The sequence below is a fragment of the Sinocyclocheilus grahami genome, unplaced genomic scaffold (genome assembly GCF_001515645.1).
Source record: "Sinocyclocheilus grahami isolate Dianchi unplaced genomic scaffold, SAMN03320097.WGS_v1.1 scaffold16.1, whole genome shotgun sequence".
Lineage (NCBI taxonomy): Eukaryota > Metazoa > Chordata > Actinopteri > Cypriniformes > Cyprinidae > Sinocyclocheilus > Sinocyclocheilus grahami.
This window is the reverse complement of record NW_015505195.1, coordinates 3,731,067-3,750,429: the sequence shown is the minus strand read 5'-3', so window position 1 is coordinate 3,750,429 and position 19,363 is coordinate 3,731,067. Positions and strand designations below refer to the sequence as shown.

The following is a 19,363-nucleotide window of genomic DNA, read 5'->3' as shown; positions in this document are numbered from 1 at the left end:
ATTTAGTCGCCAGAGTGAAGATTTAATCGCATATGCGAGTGATTTACTCGCAATGTAGAGGGTTGCCCTAATAGTCATTTTGTAAAATTTGTAACTGGAAAATAAAAGCATTTTTCTTATACACTACTTATACACTATTGTAAGGTTAGGGATCTATACGATTTTTTTCCGCTAGGATTCATTACATTTATCAAAATTGACAGCAAAGATGTTTATCAGCATTTTAGAATGATTTCTAAAGAATAATGTGACACTGAGGACTGGGGTAATGACTGCTGAAAATGTCAGCTTTGCCAAAGGAATAAATTTAAACTATATTCAATGAAAAAAAGATTATATATATATAATATTATATTTCACAATATAACTGTCTTTTCTGCATTTCTGATTAAATAAATGCAGCCTTGTTGAGCATAGGAAACTTTTAAAAAACATAAAAAATAAATATATCCCAAACTTTTGAATGGTAGCGTATAACACAACTGTGAAAACTGAAAATAAACCAAAATACATTTTCTTGGTTCCAGAACTAAAATAAAATAAAATCTAGAAAAAATATTTTAATTTGAATAAATTTGGCATTAAAACAAAAACAGATAAAAACTATAAACTTCTGACATAACTAAAACAGACTTAAAAGGTTCATATGATGTTGCTAAAAATAACATTATTTTGTGTATTTGGTGTAATGCAATGTGTTTATGTGGTTTAAGGTTCAAAAAACACATTATTTTCCACATACTGTACATTATTGTTTCTCCTCTATGCCCCGCCTTTCTGAAACGCGTCGATTTTTACAAAGCTCATCGGTCTGAAAAGCGAGGTGTGCTCTGATTGGCCAGCTATCCAGTGCGTTGTGATTGGCCGAATACCTCAAGCGTGTGACGGAAATGTTACGCCCCTCACATACTGTTGATGCCGTGTCCAGCTGGAGCGACGAGACAAAAACATTAAAACCCATTATAAACGAGGCATTTGTTGCATCCAGTGGGGACATAACTACTGATTATAATGACTTATATTGTCTTTTTACGTGCTGCGTTGCATCGCGCCGCGTAAACATAAAACTCTGTCTGCATTTGTGATCGGAGAAATGACAAACAAGCGCTACTCTACACTGCTCAAAACTCGCGTCTGAATCGTCAGTGGCTAATTCTTAAAATATGAAAACATACTTACAGACTGTGAGTCAGAATAGCCGGCATTGTAGTCTACTCCAGGGGTTTTCAACCTTTTAGGACTTGCACGGATCCGTTATACTGATGTACATCTGATATTTTCTTTACTGTTTACGTTCACTTAAAACAACCGACTGTGCTTACAAGGATACTTGTCAAGAAAGCCATTGGTATTCACCTGCTGTCTGACAAGGCTATCTGTTTGTGCACTTCAGCTGTGTGCGCGGTGCGCATAGAAATGCCTTATCACAGCACGTGCGTACCGCACGGAGATATCTTGGGCTTAAATGGCTTAAAATTACTTTAATGTTTAAACTGACAAGACTTAAAACACGTGAGAATGAAACACTTTCTCGAGGAAGCAGCACTGGCCTGATCGTTAAGATAGTTTTGGGGGGCTAAGGTGACAGATAGGGGGGCTGAAACCCACCTAAAATGGGTTTAGAACCGCCCCTGGTATAGCGTGCGTACTTATACTGAAACATAAATATATAACCAGTTTATCTGATTCAATGTGATGGCTGAGCCTGTTTCTGAGATAACAACATGCCAATCCGTGGTTGGATTTCCGACACGGCTAATTGTAAATCATCTTACACTGTCAATAAGCATGACTGATACTCGAGCCAACTCTGCGCTAACTGTTGACTAGCAGTGGGAGTCAGATTGCCCCCTAGTGGATGGCTAAATATTTGCTAACTCATATTCATAAATCCTCAAGGGAATGTCTCTGAATTAACTGATGGTCGTGCAACACCCCACACAGGTTGAAAACCCCTGGTCTACTCTACCAGGATCAGGAAACAGTCCTACATATAATGCGCTGCACACATCTGAATATTTGGGTTTAACTTTTCTGGAACAGTGTTGTAAATACAACTTACTGATTTCACCACTGATTTCTAGTCGTGTCCTCTTTTGGAAGGCCAAACAAAGTATTTTCGCAACGAAACACAGCGTCTTCAAAACATGGCAGCGGCAGTGGCAGCAACAATAAAGTTACGCCTTCTTTCTTTGCGTGAACATTTGGGTGGCGTTATGCAAATCTTCCCACACAGTGACGTAGACATGTGGGGGCGTGTTTAAACGAGGCATTTTAGGAGGGTGTTGACCAGTCTTAACTTTTATAAAGAATATATCTTTGGGTTTGAGACTTTAGTCTTTGCAACTTTAGGGATCTTTATCTATTCACGAACAGCTTGTAACACTCCAAAGAGAAAGGAAAACTTGAAATCGCATCATATGACCCCTTTAACACAAAAACTAAATTGTAAAGACAAATTGAAAACAAAAGAGAAGTCAAAACAAAATTATAACTTCAAAACTATAATAACTCTATGCTGAGGATTATTATATTCACAAGATATAATTATCTTAAGAACTGAGATGAAAAACACCAGATCTGTGTTAGACCATGGGATATCATTCTAAAATCCAACACTAGGTGGCACATGTGTCTCATCATGTCCCTTACAAATACACCACATTAGAGTTTCTCTTTTGAAATCTATCAGCATCCATTAGATCCTATCACACCGTGAGCTGCTCTCCAACTAAAATGCTTGATAGCTTCTATTTAAAACACATGGTATCTCCAAGGAACGGCACTGTCGCCATCTGCAGTGTGTTCAGAGCCTAAAGGAGCCAAGCTGAGCGTCACAGATGAATGAGTGTGCGAAAGACAGAGAGAAACAGTCATGCTCACTCAAAAAGCAACACCACGGCGTAAGCAGTACCTGCACTGATCCCCCCAGCCTCTCGGCCGTGAGATGCGACCCCAGAGTCTCCTTATTGGTCACTGGAGTGGGCTGGGACTCACTTCCTTTGGGCTCGGGTGACTGATCGACAGTGGAAGAGCATTTTGGGTGGGGAAGCATGGAGGGTGGGACAGGGTGAGATGGATGGCGATTTTGAGGTATGATGGGAAGGGGCCGGTGGGTGAGTAAACACAAACAAACGAAAAATAAAACATTAAAAAGAAGACATCTCACATGCAGAAGCTTGCTCAATTACTAAGATAAAAGGTGTAAGTGAATGACACAAACTAATGGAAATAAAGAAAAAAAAAAGTGTGAGAAAACAAAATAAACAAATGAACATCCCAGCAAACATGCAGAATTAAGAAAGGCTGCTATTAGAAATCAATGTGGGTTTTCACAAATAATGACATGAACACTACCATTATATCTCTTTTAACATTGTTTTTTAAAGACATGCAAGCACAAGCAGAGGGGCACATACAGATACAATAATCTTCCACCAGACTTTTAAGCTAATTTTATGCTCATGTAGCATGAAATGAATGCAGAGATACTCATCGCCAAGGGTTAAACTGGGATTTTGGAGTTGGGGCTACCTTACTTTTTTTTTTTAAAAACAAGCAAAATTGCAACTGTATGTTAGTGAATGCACATCAGGACACATTTGATAGATTTTATTTAAAGATGTCACAGGAATGGAGGGATGAGCCATAATAAAATCTGAATTTCCAGGGTGGCATTCTATGCTGCACTGAAGAACACTGTCTGTTTGTTAGTGGATGAATATTAGTAACAGGGGCACATTTTGGCTACATTTTATTTTGTGATTTCATTGGGACATGGGTGAGCCAATAGCAACAAAGAAATGGTGTATGTGCCAGAGTTGCATAATGACACCAAAAGTCCAGACAAGGACTAATTAAAAAAGTCAACTACCATTCAAAAGTTTGGGGTCGATAAGAGATATTTTTCGAAAAGAGATATTTTTCAGCAAGGATGCATTAAGCTGATCAAAAATAACAGTAAAGTCATTTATAACATAACAAAAAATTTATATTTCCAAATAAATGCTTGTTCTTTTGAAATTTCTTTATCAAAGAATCTGGAAAAAATGCATCACAGTTTCCACAAACTTTAAGCAACACAACCATTTTGTCAATGATAAGAAAGGATCACGTGACTGAAGACTTGAGTAATGGCTGCTGAAAATTCAGCTTTGACATTACAAGAATATATTACATTAAAATAGAAAATCTAGAACTCTAATAATACTTCGCAATATTACTGTTTTACTGTATTTTAGATCAAATAAATGCAGCCTTGGTGAGCATAAGATACTTCTATCATAAATATTTAAAAATCTTGCTGACAACAAATGTTCGAAAGGTAGTGTATCTAGACAAAAGAAGAAGAAAAAAAAAGGGTGAATCGGTATTGAGGAATTCTTGTCCTGTCACAATCATTCAGATATCAGGACAAAAACAGATCCAGGCACATGATATATTCATGGACTTTCACCATATGGTTAAAGTCAGAACATTTATGCCCTACAGAAAGTGAAGACAGTGCTGATACTGCCACTGATTTTGATTCAGCAGCAGGGAACTTTGTCTCTAAGCAAGTAAAACAGATTTGTTTACATCAAGCAAGACACAACTAACCAGCCTTCTATCCCACTAATTAATCACATGATCGAAGTTCAGAAACTGCATTGCACAACTGTAACATCACACAAAACCTGAGCAACTCCTCTAACAGCTTTTCTTCTGTTATCAATGTGTATGGCCAAAAGCATCAGGCTTATTCTGATTGGTCACATATCCAAAGAGGAAAAGTGGGCAGAACACTCACCTGGAGTGGGTATACTGTATCTGGCTACATGTTTGAGTGTGTAAGATACGTCCTACACTGCACTGGAGCGAATTAAATGTATACTATGACCACCTAGGGTGAAAGTGTATAATGTACTTGCCTGAGGTAGATAGACTCTGAGTTTGATTGTGCACCCAACTCACCTGGTTTTTGGTCTGTGGTTGTGCTTTGTCTCTGCTGCTTGGCTGGGGTGTGTCTGTGGGGATGGGACCTATGGGTGTAGGCTGTAAAAGACAACAATGATCTCACCATTGAGCACGTCTCACACACGCATACATGATAATCCAACGTAGCATGACAAAGGCATTTGACAGTTGAAGTACACAAGAAAGGCATTGAGGAAGTGTCTGTGGAGGAACCAAACACTCACTAGAGGCTTGCCGACCCAGTCGTACTCGTAATCAAAGATGTAGCCGTTCCTGTCGAAGAGGTCAGTGAAGAGCTTCCTCAGGTAGTCATAATCAGGCTTCTCAAAGAAGTCCAGTCTTCTCACATATCTCAGATAGGTCGCCATTTCCTCTGCAGTGTGTAAAAATAGGAATGGCGTTAGTTAAGGGTTCACATGCTACTGTGCTTGACATGACCAAATCGATGGCACTAACCTGGGAAACTTTCACATAGCACTTCGATCGGCGTAGCTCGCTTGGTGTCGCCAATTTTCTGGTAACGTTCTTTCAATGTGTCTGCCTGTATGGAAAACACACACCTATATGGGATTTCCCACCCACAAACTCCTCATGAAAGAGTAAAACTGGCTGAAATGTAATTAAGCATATGCAACTCACAAATCCAGGGCAAGATTTTGCCTCTGGCTAGCTTTATTGAATAGGCAATGACTCAACAATAGAAGCTGGTTTTACTATTTTTTTAACATTTACTTTTTCATTCTCCCCCTACTGTCATGTGCCTTCCATGTAATCTCTTTAAGTGATGAATTAACAATGATGTGAGAGACAGCACTGCAGCAAGTAAGCGCTGAGCTTCTAACACCTGTGTGCACTCAGAATCAAACGCAACCACTACAGCCATGTGACTGATTGCTCTATGACACATGGCTGAGAAACTGAAGCACAACGTGAGCAGCTGATATCTGCACTTGTTCCCATGTCATCACACTTCTCGGTTACACTACTGTTCAAAAATTTGGGGTCAGTAAGACTTTTTTGAAAGAAATTAGTTTTATTCAGCAAGGATACATTAAACTGATCAAAAGTGCCAGTAAAGACATTTGTAATGATAAAATATTTCAAATAAATCCTGTTCTTTCATCAAATTTTTTATTCATCAAATACTGAAGAGTATCATGTTTCCACACAAAAAAAGCTGCAAATAAGTGTATTAGAATGATTTCTGAAAGATCATGTGACACTGAAGACCGGAGCCTTACAATGAAATGGGAACATTTTTTATTTGTAATAATTTCATATTTATATTGCTTTTACTGCATTTTTCATCAAATAAATGCATCCTTGGTGAACAAAACTGACTTATTTCAAAAACATTAAAAAAAACTACCAACCCTAAAATTTTCAGCAGTATTGTATATGTGCATAGGGGAAAAAAACCCCAGAGAATTCCTTTATTAATACCACAAAAAAGGTCACAAAGATAAAAAAAAAACACTCCTACGTGAGGTGAAGAAATGAATGTGAAGAATGTGTGGTAGAAAAGTGCAAACCTTCAAGCCCTGCCAGGGCAAACTGCCTCTCAGGAAGTACATAAACATATGGCCCAGTGCTTCTAGGTCGTCCCTTCTGCTTTGTTCTGAGGAGGAAGAAAATCAACAACTGTTACATGTCATACTGAAATACGCAACAGGTACATTTTCGCTGTAAAATGAGACGGTTATATTTAAAACTGCATGAATAAGTGGGTTACATAAATGTGAGTCACTCAGGAAAATGAAAGTATGTAATTAAAGGTGAGTTGCTGATTTTATTATTTTTCCTCTTCACCCAATAAATCAGTTTAAAAAAATAAATCTAGAAAATTTACATTTTGGAAATACAAGGCTGGTTTTCATAGCAAAATGAAAGGAGTGCACACCTTTTCCCAAATGTGTGTTGATACTCATATATCGGGCAGTGCCAGTCAGGCTCTTATGCTCTCGGTATGGGATGTGTTTTTTGGTCTCGGGGTCTATGTATTCTTTGGCAAGCCCGAAGTCAATTATATGAATGGTGTGCTGCCTCTTGGACCCCGGCCGCCCCACCAAAAAATTCTCTGGCTTGACATCTCGATATATCAAGCTCCGCGTGTGAACGTACTCCATACGTGTTATCTGAAAAAACAAGGAAGATGCTGTTGAGGACATTCTGGACCGAAACCCCCCAAAAAATACCCCACAAAAACATGCCAGAACTGAACGATTCCTAGAAATCATATTAAAAAAAAAACAGCCAAAATAAATTCTATGTGTGTAGTAAGACAAACCAAAATTGCTGAAAAAGAGGCTAACTCTAGGCTCTCTGACCAGATGCTTACCAGTTGAATAGCTATCATTAGGACGGTCTTGAGGGAGAAAGTGCGGTCACAGAGGTCAAACAGGTCCTCCAGACTGGGCCCAAGCAGTTCCAAAACCATAGCATTGTACTTTCCGCAAGGCCCGAAGTAGAAGACCTGAGGAACTCCCTCTGCAAAGACAAAATGATCATTTAACAACCCAGTGAAATACAAATGCAGAATCTCAAATATCAAACTTTTGCTATGTTTTTGACACCACCAAATGTTTAGCATCCTGTTCACAGCCAGTACAGGCCACCGTCTCCGACAGGACCCATAATGACAACACCTTGAACAAAACATTGCTAACAAGCCCTTGGAGAGAGGGCACATCATGCAATTCATTAAAACAGCGACTATCTCACGCTCACAGTTTACAGAGGCCTGTAAAACAGCTGATCTTTCCCACGTTCTCTCCCACAGTAACTACTCAGTGCACAGACTATGGTCATGAACCTGAAAGGTTAATGAAGGCGGGGCTGATGACTTGAACATCATTCAACAGAACTGTTTTGCTTCCATTGAGACTATACACAGCCTAGTAGGGGTGGGTGATATACCAACTAAAACATAGACTGGTATAAATTTTCTACTGCAATTATGCAAAACAGTGGTTTATGGCGGGGAATGAGCATTCGAAGAGCAAAAAGAGCTTGTACATGAAAGAAAAAAGGCTGTGTCCCCTTAGATTTTGATGCAAACATGACAACTAAAAAGATCTATTTATTTATTTCTTTAGCTTAGGTGTAAATAAGCAATGACAAGCAGATATATCTAAAAATAAATCTAAATATAAAAATGAATATTCATGACAGTAGAAATAGGAAAACATTTTTCAAATGTGTAAATATATGTATAAATAATTTATAATAATAAAAATATATAAATAAAATAGTATATACCAATGTATTATTATTATGGTTTTAAGTTATACATTTTTAATATATTTATCAATAATAAAAATGAATTTAATATATTTATTTTTAAGAATATTGTGCTATAGATACTTGCTTATCCCACCCACCCCTAGCACCATAGTACAGCTTAAAGTTACAGACCAAAGCAAATAGTCTGGTGCAAATAGCAGGTGTTGAGCATAATTACTTTTTTGATGCCGTCTTCGAAAAATCAAGCATTGCTGTGTGACTCCACAAAACAAGACCTCAAGGACATACAGTTCTTAACTGCCTCCCATTGCCAATGTTTCCAATACAATTTCTAGGTCGCCTGTGCCAAATCCCGCATGTGTGTGCTCTTCGGTCCAATGGTCAGATGCAGAGGCACATGAGACATACTGAGACAGGGAGCCGAGGAAAACCCAGCTCCAGGGATGATTATAGAAGGATTTACCTGATCTGGCAAATGTCATTCTCATGGGTGGGGGTGCCGAACACGCGCACACACCTGCCTGCACTTTAGCCGGCCGGATCCGTTTGCAAACCACATCGATGATGAATGTGCCCACGGCCAAAGTGTAGCCAGGAAGCTGACTCATCAAAGCACCAGATCCGAGGTTTAAACCCAACGCCAACTCGACAATCAGAAGGCGGAAAATTACAACCATGCGCAGCTGGATCACTTCCTTGAATTGCAAACAAGGCCATGACAGGTTTCACATCATACCGAAGAAAATAAAATATTTTAATAATTATTATATAGGCAGAAAGCAGGGCTGTGAGAGGAAGCACAGTCCCATTTATCCATGCAGTACGCAAAAAAAGCTGCACAACAGAGAGGCATGTGATGAGCAGTAATTACAGAGGCCACAAACATTTTTTGGACATGCAAGTCACAGCTCTCAATTAGGAATGAACCGATAATAACATTATGACTTATACAAAGAATTTGATATTTTTCCTTTTTATGTTATGGCAGATATCTGATAGGGTGCTAATAACAAATGAAAAGCATTCTGATAATGAAAAGCATTCTGAGCCAAGGTGCAATTACATGACTCAGCTGAACACACAAGCATAGTTGCAAGTTCTTCAGTGGTCTTCTTCATGAGCATTTGAGTGTGCAGTTAAAAACTAGATTTAGAGCAGCATCTGCTGTTAAAAGCTAAACTCAGAATCGATTCCAGAGAGAATCGCAATGCATTCGGAATCAATCCATGAATCGCGATGCATTGATTTATCTTCACAGCCCTAACAGTACTATAGCAACATGAAATATTGATCAAATACAGTGATAACAAAAGTAATCTAAAAACAGGCAGAAACATCCAACCATGATTACATATTCATTATTAGCTGATTAATATCAGTCAACCTATATTGATAAATAAAAAAATAAAACAGCAAATGCATACATGCATAAATAAATACATAAAAATACAAACAAATCAATCGATCAATAGACTAATGCTGTTAGTCATCAGCATATCACTTTTAGTAGATGTACGAAATTAGTTCATACATTTTTAAAAGTGGCTTAAGTGTCCAATCATCTATGTAGGCAGTCTCTGGCTTTATGGATTTTTTTCTGCGGCACACCGTTGCACAATAAACACCCTCTGTGCAGCGACACCAAATTTCAACAAGGAGATTTTCTGCCATATCAAAACCCCACTCACTTACATCACTAACAGAGCCTGAGAGAAAACAACACAACTCATTGTTCATCAAACACATGTCCTCTCAGAGCAGACGCACTGGAATGTCAAAGTTTAGCATACATGCCCGAGCGAAGGCTTGCATATTAAAGATTCAGTATGCAGCCGGAGAACAACAAGGCCCTGATTCCATTAGCGGGACAGTGGAAGAGAATCAGTGGCTGAAACGTGATCGTTCCGGCCGGTGCAGGTCCCAGTGTGACTCAGGAGATGAGAGGACTTGCGTTATCCGCCCGGCTGCATAAAACATCCAAAGCCTGTACTGCAGAGAGTTCCATGACCCTTTCCCCCCCAAATGTCAGAGACTGAACGCAACGATTGAAAAGCCAATAACCAAATCACAGTCACACCATCCAACTCAGCTAAAAAAAAAATCAAGAGCTTTAATCTGCAGCACAATAGCAATTAAACATTTAAACAAAAGCTATTTAAAACAAGACACACACAAGCAAGCCAGCAAATTCCCCTTCGCTGCACTTTAAAATGTCTCACGCTTTAAATAATTGACAGAGGCATAAAAATGTATGACATTTAAGGTACAAAACTGTTGATGGGCAAACCAAAGATCCTATTTATGATAAATGCAGAACTGTGGAATCATGGAGCAGTGTGGCAATACGCCCCTAAGAAGTATCCTAACATGACCTGGACTAATTTTCCAGTACGGCAGAGCATTAACACTCTTCTTTAACTGCAGGTTTAAGTGAGCAGAGGTTCAGAGGGCTTAAGACGAGTCTCACAATGGCAGATCCTCTCAAAGGATTCTCTGCTGGAAAAGCTGGAGGGTCTGGTTTAGTTGTCGCTCTCAGGCTTCATAAAACCTTTAGATCCAGATTTTACAACTGTGAATCACTGGATCCCACTGGCTTGCTTTGGAAAGTGAGGTTCACTTTGAAGTGATGGTCATGCATTACCAGAAAGTTTGGTAAAGCAAAGACAAGTACAGCGAAAGGTGGACATGAAGCTGAGGATCGCTGAACGAGGAACTACCTCTACAATCTGGAGCTGGTTTGGCCAGGGCTGTACAATATGATCAATTAGCATTTATAAATATACTTTATTCATATAAAAATACCAGAGATGGCTTGAAGAACACAGATAAACCATGTACTGGCGCAATCTTATGTTTAGTGTCTTCTAACTGTTTATCCTCTCTATCTGCGTTTATTTTGCTTCAACGATAACTGGCGGCCTTTGTCCATGTGATTTCCTGGAATGTCATAAGTATTATTACTTCTGTGAGTCTCACTTGTGGAGTTTCTGCTCTAAGGTGCCCTCTGTTGATGAGTATGAATTAAACAGACATTACATGTGTACTCACTAATGCACATAACACCCTATTTTGGGTACAAATGTAAAAAATGCCTCTCTCTAAAAAATTTGAAGTAAACATATGCAAATCCATACTTGTGGAGTATGGTGTAGAGAAGTGTACAGCAGTTTGTGTTTTTTTTGCTCTCAATGGATGCATAAGATTTCCAGACAAAAAATTAAGAAATTACTGTCATAGATTTTTATCATCATAATTTAATACTTCTTAATAAAACTTAGACCTTTCTAATGATTTAAAGTTATAGTCCCCCTGCATGTTAACAGGTCACTTCTGCAGTTGTTTTGTAAAATATAATGATAATAATAATAACTATTATTATTATTAATAATATTATTATTATTATAAACACTTCCAATTTGTTCCACCATCTCAAATACAAATTCAATTATGAAGAAAGTCAAAAAGATGTGTGAGTATGAAGATGTGCGAAAAGACACCAATGTCAAGTAGGCCTAAAGTTTTATTCTTTTATGTAATTGGTTTATTTTAGGAGCCTGTCTGATGATGGGTAAGTTTTACTTTTAAACCAATGTTTGTGTTTCTTTTTTTATATGCAAGTAAAACATGTGACAATCTTTAGATGTGCCAAATAAAAAATGACCAGGACAAACAACATACAAACATGTTTGTGTTTCTGAGGCGATCAAGACAGCTTGCAGCTATCACTAGTACCCAAAACAAGTGGTAAATGGCACTATATTTATATAGTCATTGATATTGTTATCGTAACAAACACCAGAAAATATTGTGATATAGTTTTAAGTCCATATTGCCCATCCCTAATTGGAAGTCTTGTTTCCTAAGAAATTGACCAAAGTGAGTTTATGATTAAATCAAGAACAAATACCTGCCAGTGTGGTAAGAAAAAACTTAATTCAAAATGAAAACAAGTTTCCATACCCAATTGATCTTCATTTTGCAACTCATGTATCTTGACTTAAGGATGTTTAGACATTTGAATTGGAAAAAATGCTGACAAAAATACTAAAGATATGAAGATATTGAAGATATGAAGATATTCATTCTTTGCAGTGCAAGCTATATGTAATACTTTTATTTTATGAAGTTAAGATTTTCTGCTCAGATTTAAGACCTTTTAAGGCCTTAATGTGTGGAAGCGTGAATTAACACTTTTTAAGACTTAAAAACCCGCAGAAACCCTGTAAATAGTCAATAAAAAACAATAAAAGATAAATGATTATACTTTCTTTAGCCTTGTGAAAGACCTGGATCAAAACAGCAGCAGCCATGATAGCCATCCATGTTTATTTTCTCTTCACGCACTACTGAACATATGGCTTTCTTCTAGAGAGGAATCAGTCACGTGCTGGACATACGATAATAGCAACCCAGCTGCGAGGAGTTGTGTAGTTATAAATATAGCGGGCCTGCCCTGCACGCCTGCACTTTCACTGGCTATTAATGTTGCAGGGGTGGCAGCAGCGGCTCCGGTGAGCTGGCAGAGGATCAGATCCCGGCTCTGGAGACAGGCGTTCAGTGAATGAGATCATTGCATTGCAGGGTGTCTATGAGTCGATGTGAATTAGAGCTGCACTTCGTGCCAGTCAACCTTCCGGTTCAGTGATCAAATGGATGGAAGCACCAAGGATTTGTACAAGCTGCACGTCCTTTTTATTGTAGGGCTTAAAAGGATCAAAGTTCAGCCTTCTGGCTCTGCAACAATGTATGGTAATGTATGGTGGGAAGTCGTGGCCTAATGGTTAGAGAGTCAGACTCGTAACCCAAAGGTTGCGGGTTTGAGTCTCGTACCGGCAGGGATTGTGGGTGGGGGGAGTGAATGTACAGCGCTCTCTCCCACCTTCAATACCACGACTGAGGTGCCCTTGAGCACCCCCCAACTGCCCCCCCAACTCCCGGGCACCGCAGCATAAATGGCTCCGGGTGTGTGTTCACGGTGTGTGTGTGCGTTCACTGCTGTGTGTCTGCACTTTGGATGGGATAAATGCAGAGCACTAATTCCGAGTATGGGTCACCATACTTGGCCACATGTCACGTCACTTTTTTTTCACAATCAAAATGGCCAAGTGTAGCTCTCCAATCACACAGCTCGAGATTGAATCTGTTATAACCTCATTCATAAAGCAAATGATCATTTAAATCTGGGAGAGTGACACACTGAGGCATTACGCAATAAATAAGAACTTGAACACAACCTTCTCATAGCGGACTTCCCCTCACCTTATACTAGTGCTGGGCGGTATACCGGTTCATACCGAATACCGGGGTTTATTTTTGTTATGATATGAATTTTTAAAATACCGCAATACCGGTCGGTGTATGTCGCTTAAACAACATTTGGAATGCGACACTGTTTGAAAGGGGTTCCGTTTCACTGTTACACTATGGTAAGGGAACAGCTGTATGTTTTACTAAGCGTGAAAGTTCCGAAACTAAAGCTATAGAACTAATAGAACGTGATGACACAGAAGAACTCATCCACAATATCCACATTGACCGCCACAAATATCCACCGCCCCCTGCCATCAGCTCCCGCGTCTCACACACACACGAGCGTGACTTTAGCACTAAATTGAGCAACTTTCAGACCCTTTTAGCGGCTTTTTTTCCTTAGAATATTCATACTGACAAACCTAGCGACTTTTTTGGATAAACCTTAGCTATGGTTCAGTTGGAATATTTTGCCAGTGCTGTCCCGCGAATGCGAGGTCTGACTTTCCCAGAGAAGTGTCACCTCTCTCAGTGTCTGTTCTACGCAGTGAGCGGCAGAGAAGCAGTGCATTCAGTTGGCCTCACCGCAGCCGACTCGAGTACAAAACAGCGTTTCCAAGTACCTGTCGCTTATTGATTGTTTGGAATTATAAATATGAGCGTAGTTCATATCACATGCACTTTTTTGTTTGTTGTTTTTTATAGTTACTCAGACGCAGGCAGTGCGCTGCATGAGACAAAAAAGTAATATAGCCAAAACAACCGCATAGCCGCTCTTTAGTGTAGATGCACGTTGATTTTATCAGACGATGCCGGGATTATAAATGAGAATGACTCCTGGTTAACATGTATTAAAAGGGGTCGTGTTTAGTCACTATTTAGTGTGGTATTTTTTGACAATATTCACTCATCATGACAGTAAATAGGGCATTCTAAGTCAATATACTGCAGTATTTCCTCTCTCAATCAGTAGAAAATATGGTTAACACCCGGTCATGCATGAAAAAAAAATACCTTCATGAACTGTGAAACGGGTATAATTTTGAAAAGTACCGTGATGTAAATTTTTGGTCATACTGCCCAGCACTACCTTATACCCTCTTAATCTCAACCCCATCTTAGACTCTCCTCCCTTTCACTGTCACTTGCTGCTGATGGGTGAAGCAGCCACATCAAAAGGTTGGAAATCACCGCCCCCACAATTCTCAGCACACAACTGAAGGATGATCAGTCTCATACAGGATGAGTAGGTAGCGGCTTTTCATAAACCATTTAACATACAATTCTAGAACGGCTGTGTGGTTTACCTGAATTTCCCAGCTGTTTATAAAATCTATACTCCAAATGGAGTTGAGGCGCTCTGGATTTGATTGGCTCCTGAAAGAGAAGAAACAGAAAAAGCTAGGCATTAGAGGATTACAGGAAATAATCAGAGAATCACTCAAATATAACACAAACGTGACAATAATCCCTGGCTTCAGGCTAATACAAACTAAAGGTAATTTCAGCATCACATATTTCTCATCACTACACATATACACCTTTTTTTTTGCACATTTTCCAACAAGGCACACTACTTGGGGTTGGTAAGATTTTTTTATAAGTCTCTATGCTCACCAAGGCTGCATTTATTTGATAAAAAATATAAAAACAGTCAAATTTAGATTTTTTTACAATTTAAAATAACTGCTTTCTATTTTAATATATATTGTATATTGTATATATTTAATATATAAGTGTGATTTATTCCAGTGATGACAAAGCTAAATTTTCAGCATCATTACTCCATTACTCTACAATCCACTCTAATATGCTGATTTGGTGCTCAAGAAACAGTTCTTATTGTTATCAATGTTGAAAAAAAGTTTTTGTAGGATGCAGTGGAAGTCAGGATAGAAGTGATAATATTTAGTTGCACTGTGCATGCGAAAGTTTTATTTTTAAGAACAAACCGATAAATACATAAATGCACATAATTAAAAGGAAATAATGGATAGACAAACAGGATATATAAAAAGTAAATCTAAGCAACAAAGAAAATTTTACAGAAATGTCAAGTGAGTTAGCCGTTTACATCATTTAAGACAAATCATTAATATCTGTAAGAATACAGATGGCACAAGTGCTCTTTTAAAAACTGAAGTGGGATGGCAAAAGAGAAGTAAATGCCAACAACACGACTGTATCAGTTCTCATCGCCAAACTAGCAGCGAGTGTTCTGTCACCCTCCCACATTTTCTTTGTTATAAAGAAGCCATCCCTGCACTCTCTATAAAATTCAAGAGAGATTGCCTGGAAAAAACTTTCCAGTGTTTAATGGCCTGTAACAGAGAACACAGTGAGTGAGTCCTCAATCAGGTGTCATGTTACAGAGACGTCAGAGTTCAGCAGCCAGGCCTCCCAATCTCCCAGAGCCTGCAAACAGCCAGCGCTCAAGGTTTAGCAGCATCCCTTCACCTGACCACAGATGTGCACAAACATGACCTTAATTGTGTAATGGTGGCTCTGTGATTAAAGCCTTTGGGCAGGCAATGAAAAAAATCATAAGATCAATCTTAGGTATGTTATTCACCCATGAATCCAATAACTCAAATATCATTGATTAATGCACTTAAAAAACGTTTTGAGGATTTTTGCATGTCTTTGCAGTCTAATGTTTGTTTTGTGAATAGCAGCTAACACAAAACTAGCTAATTTGCGGGCTTCTATTCTCTCGGAGATACCACAATGTTGCTATAGCTACCACGCTGCAATTCATGGCAGTTTCGGGAGTGAGTCGTGTTCCGTACACACATGGAATTATATAGGACTCTACAGGACTGAATTATATACGTAAGGGATAATCAACGGCGTTGCATGACGTGGAGGCAAAGAACCGCCAAACGCGAAGCGAAGTGCATTTAAATCCTTTAATGCACGGCTAGCCATTGATTATCCCGCTTATTCCATGGTCATTTGCCAAGTTATAGACAAGTTAAAACTAGTATTGCTCTTTGCAGCACACTGTTTGACTGAATGGGTAAAAATTCGTTATTTTCGCCAGTTACGGCACGTTAGCGCTAGCATTCTGTCCGCTTCAAATCATACACAGAGATGAAATAGTGCGGTAAGACTACATTTATTTATATTATTATAGCATGTATTTCAATTAATTATCGATCGATCGTTTGAGAGAGAGAGAGATGACAGTTGTGTGTAGCTGCGTGTCTCTCTGTACAAACAATTACTTCAAAACAGAGATTTTACCACCTTGTTGCTGGGGAATATAATGTAGCGATCTAGTATCTAGGCTATTTTATTAATGAAAATCATGGGGAAGCGTTGACAACAAGTTTGTGTGTGTGCAGCGCAATCAGCGATCTCTGACCTCTCTCTCTTCTCTGGGTGTGTGTGTGTGTGCGCGAGTGATGCTTGTTGGTTAGTGTGCATCAATTAAAGCAGCGCATTAATATAGAACGGTGATTAAACTGACTTGGAACTACCTGTGCATTAAACGGTTTTACTGCATACCTGCCAGCCAATCTGAATCCAGTATTCAGACAGACCATGGAATAAGATAATTTTCAGGACTCACTCCCGCATTTAAATACAGTTGTCACTCCTGAAACTTGCAGCGTGTACGTGGCCATAGAGAAATATTATAAACACAACAAATTACTAAAACTTTAACAAGAATTCAAATGAAATATAAAAATAAAAACCGATTTAAAATATTAACAACATTTATATTAGTTTCTCACTGTTACTAAAACAACACTGCTTCAGTGTAACATGGCCCTTCAGGAATCTTTTGTAATATACTGATTTGTGCTCAAGAATAATTTCTTACTAATCAGTTTTGAAAAGAATTTGAAAACTGCTTTTTTCAGGATTCTTTGATGAACTAAGAAGTTAAAAATTTAGTGGGGAAAAATATTTTGTAACATTTTAAATGTCTTTACTGTCACTTTGATCAATTTAATGCATCCTTGCTTAATAGAAGTTTTAATTTGAAAAGGGTTTAAAGATCTACTGTGGCATTGAAAGGTAAATTCAGTAGAGTAATGGCTGGGTTAGTTAAAACACTAGAGACTATGTTCTGGATTCTAATAGTTCAATCCAGCTCATGTTACTTGCTCAGAAAACGGGCAAACACAGCGGTGCAGAGCTGCATCTGTTGAGCTGTGATGTAACAGTAGTCAGGCACACATACGGCTCTTTCCAGGAAGAACAGTGACGGGATCGGACAGATTAAGCACACCAGAATGTCCATCCAAATCTCTCAGCTTTAAGGGGAAGTGGGGGCAAAGTTTATTGATATAAGATATAAGCCGCTGGTAAACATCTAAACAAGCTTCAAATGAAATATTAAGAATCTTAAATAAATAAATAAATAGCACTGAGAGATACAGTTACACTCTTTAAAATCAACAATGTGTCATGCATTCAAATACAGTTAGTGGATTCCATGCAAACTTTTAAAACACAGTTTCTCTTCATGCAAATGAGCATCATCATGAATCACGGTTATAAACAGGATGCCCAAGGCACTGGCACAGGTTCCTATTGTGAGCACTGTGCCCTGTGCAAATACGAGAAATCAGTGTATTAATACCCATGGACAGCTCTCCACCCAAATAATTAATCAACCACAGACATGCCCAAAGAGCATTACATTAGTATCACGAGATCTCTGAGGAGGAAAGCGCTCGGAGCGCATAAGTATATCAGCAAACTGCTTTATTCAAAACTAAACACTGAAAATGAAGGTCAAATAACAGTAGAAAACATAAGTGTCTATATGTGTCGATTCAACCAGCAAATACATTTGCAACCCATTTTACTACTGTGATATGATGTATTTCCAAGAGAAACTGGATATTCAACTAAAAAAGAAAAAAAATATTATTTTATTTATAAGGAATTGGATCAAGAAAAGTGATTGCTACTACATGAAAAGGATGGGAGTGGTTGAAAAAATAAGAGGGCTAGATGACATTAGCTGAAAAGGGAGAGTTGATTAATTATTCATTAAACATTTATAATAAGACCAGGAACATCTATTCAAATAAACAGGGTGACATTTGTTTTCATGTTTACTGCTGTATTAGACTCCATTATATATTTAATCTAGGGGTGCTCCGATCAGGATTTTTGAGGCCAATCACAGAAAGCAGTATCTGCCGATACGATCACCGATACCGACCTTTTTAAAGCCTTCTTTTTATCATGTAGAATTATTTATAGTAAGACTCAAATCAGGAATTTTAGACATTTATTCAGGGCCTGAATTTCATTTTTGAAAATGAATCCCCCTCTTAGGTGACTCTTGTGAGAGGGGATTTTTTTTTTAATTTGGGGAGTGGAGGGGGGGGGGGCATTTTTTAGACATTTATATTTTATCATATAAAATATATATTTATCTCACCTAAATGTTTGATCATGCACTGCATTTTTGTTTTTACAATCGTGCAATTGTTGTACAATAGCTTACACACAGCGCAAGCCTGATTTTGTGAGCTGTATGTGAGGCGGCCTTTTACACCAGGTTCACACATACTCCGTTTGCAGTGCGCATGCAGTCCGTGTGTGGTAGCGGTGCAAAAGCAGCAGGTGCTCACTGTGCTTTCACACAGGAGTCTGCAATTGATCCGTGGCTGTTTACTACAAACACCACATTTATCCATTATTTTGATTTCAAATCCAAACATTGTCACTGAAAATGCTTTTTCAGCGTTGAGATTCTTTTTTTACACAGTGCACAGTGCATAGCTAATACAATCTTTCATAGCATTATTCAATGCTTTTTACTTCTAGATTGATATATTAAGTTGCTCAAACAAGTGACAAAACATTTAAACTACTTTTCTTACATTAAACATTCTAAATTAAAACTTACCATTGACAGAAACAGTCAGCACTACTGCCTTTTTTT

The 19,363-nt window shown here is 38.4% G+C and overlaps 1 protein-coding gene and 1 long non-coding RNA gene across 4 annotated transcripts in view; both read right to left on the bottom strand.

Moving 5' to 3' along the window:
• LOC107548942 (casein kinase I-like) overlaps positions 1-19,363 on the bottom strand; it is a 42,314-nt gene that overhangs the window by 1,473 nt on the left and 21,478 nt on the right. For 2 of the 3 annotated variants that reach the window (XM_016229825.1, XM_016229817.1), the window contains exons 3-10: positions 14,757-14,826; positions 7,295-7,443; positions 6,857-7,091; positions 6,489-6,574; positions 5,413-5,497; positions 5,181-5,329; positions 4,954-5,034; positions 2,915-3,016 (exon numbers count right to left, since the gene is read on the bottom strand). In XM_016229825.1, the coding sequence (XP_016085311.1) occupies positions 2,915-3,016; positions 4,954-5,034; positions 5,181-5,329; positions 5,413-5,497; positions 6,489-6,574; positions 6,857-7,091; positions 7,295-7,443; positions 14,757-14,826 (957 nt within the window). The remainder of the gene's footprint in view (positions 1-2,914; positions 3,017-4,953; positions 5,035-5,180; positions 5,330-5,412; positions 5,498-6,488; positions 6,575-6,856; positions 7,092-7,294; positions 7,444-14,756; positions 14,827-19,363) is intronic. The other variant, XM_016229834.1, reaches the window with a different exon arrangement.
• LOC107548959 (uncharacterized) overlaps positions 18,167-19,363 on the bottom strand; it is a 10,685-nt gene continuing 9,488 nt past the window's right edge. Inside the window, exon 3 of the long non-coding RNA XR_001604515.1 lies at positions 18,167-18,178. This is a non-coding gene — a long non-coding RNA (uncharacterized lncRNA). The remainder of the gene's footprint in view (positions 18,179-19,363) is intronic.